The sequence below is a fragment of the Sinocyclocheilus grahami genome, unplaced genomic scaffold, assembly GCF_001515645.1.
Source record: "Sinocyclocheilus grahami isolate Dianchi unplaced genomic scaffold, SAMN03320097.WGS_v1.1 scaffold39175.1, whole genome shotgun sequence".
Lineage (NCBI taxonomy): Eukaryota > Metazoa > Chordata > Actinopteri > Cypriniformes > Cyprinidae > Sinocyclocheilus > Sinocyclocheilus grahami.
In genome coordinates, this window is record NW_015523427.1 from 1 (window position 1) to 1,298 (window position 1,298).

General features: G+C 45.4%; 1 protein-coding gene across 1 annotated transcript; it reads left to right on the forward strand.

Moving 5' to 3' along the window:
* Positions 1 to 52: 52 nt before the first annotated feature.
* LOC107580659 (zinc finger and BTB domain-containing protein 8A-like) lies at positions 53 to 1,295 on the forward strand (the record flags this gene model as incomplete). The annotated part of the gene is made up of 1 exon (XM_016266332.1): positions 53 to 1,295. A coding segment is annotated over exon 1 (744 nt), but the record flags the coding sequence as incomplete, so codon positions are not given.
* Positions 1,296 to 1,298: the final 3 nt, after the last annotated feature.

The window sequence follows — 1,298 nt, forward strand, 5'->3', positions numbered from 1 at the left end:
CATTTTCTCTATGTCTGTGTTATTTATGGCTTTATGTTAATTTGGATGGTTATCTATTTATTTATATACGTCTGGCACTGTAACCCAGTTTTTGTATTTGTGTGCGCTTGCTGTAAGGGGAACGAATGATATGATATTTTAACAGCAACAGCGTCGCCTATTTTTCTTTATTCTAATATTTTTCATGTTTTAAACGTACGTTTCTCTTCTTCCCTCCATCTTTCTGAATTTATTTCTCTTTTTCTCTCTCCCCGCTTCTCTCCCTCGTTACCCGATGCGCAAAGTCGGGTGTTGCCCCTTCCACAGCGAATGTACATGAGTGACAGATGTGTCATCCAATCAGAGCACAGTGGGCGGAGTTAAGCTGCCTCTTCGTGAAATAAAATCGCTGCCTTCACATCACACAAAGCACAACACTGCACATACAAGCTAGGAGTAATGTACAACTGGATAATGAATAGAAGTTAATCACTCATTCTTTCATATATATATATTTTTCAAGTTGTCCCACTTCTTTTTTCAGGCCTATTCACAAATGGACCAGTGCAGATATGTCAGCCATTCACCATAGCTGTTTGCTAAAGCAGCTGGACCAGCAACGACAGCAGGAATTGTTCTGTGACTGCAACGTGCTGGTGGAGGGTCAGATTTTCCATGCACATCGTAACGTCTTGTACGGCAGCAGTGGGTATTTCAGGATGTTGCTGTCTCAAGGAGCTAAAGACACTCTAGAGTCTGTAAGTGCTTCTTTTGATGTCTTCAGCCCTGAGATCTTTGCCATCATCCTGGACTTCATTTACTCTGGTCAGCTGGAGCTCAACAGCTCTAATGTAATAGAAGTGATGTCAGCCGCCAGCTACCTGCAGATGAATGACGTCATTTCCTACTGCAAGGCCTTCATTAAATCTTTCCTTGAGATCAGCACAAAAGAGGACGATGAGAATCGGTATCTGTGTCTGTCGGACAGCAGTCCACTTCAGGACAGGCGTGAGAACGTCATCGAGCCATCCAACATGTGTGACGTAAGCATGAGCTCTCAGACCAGACTCTGGGATCAACCAGAGGAGGATCAGGCACAGGAGGACTTCAGAGGAACAAGCCCACAGCCGTCAGGGCTTCAGCAGAACTCTCCTCCACAGTCCAGTCTGGAGGCACAAATGGAGGAGGAGCAGTTCAGCTCTGTGCTCCCTGAACGCAGAAGAAGAGGAAGCAGGAAAAGAACTGCCACCAGTCGCTTGGTAACAGAAGACACTTCTCTCATTGACCTGCAGGGGGTGGTATCACACTGCTCTCAGAAA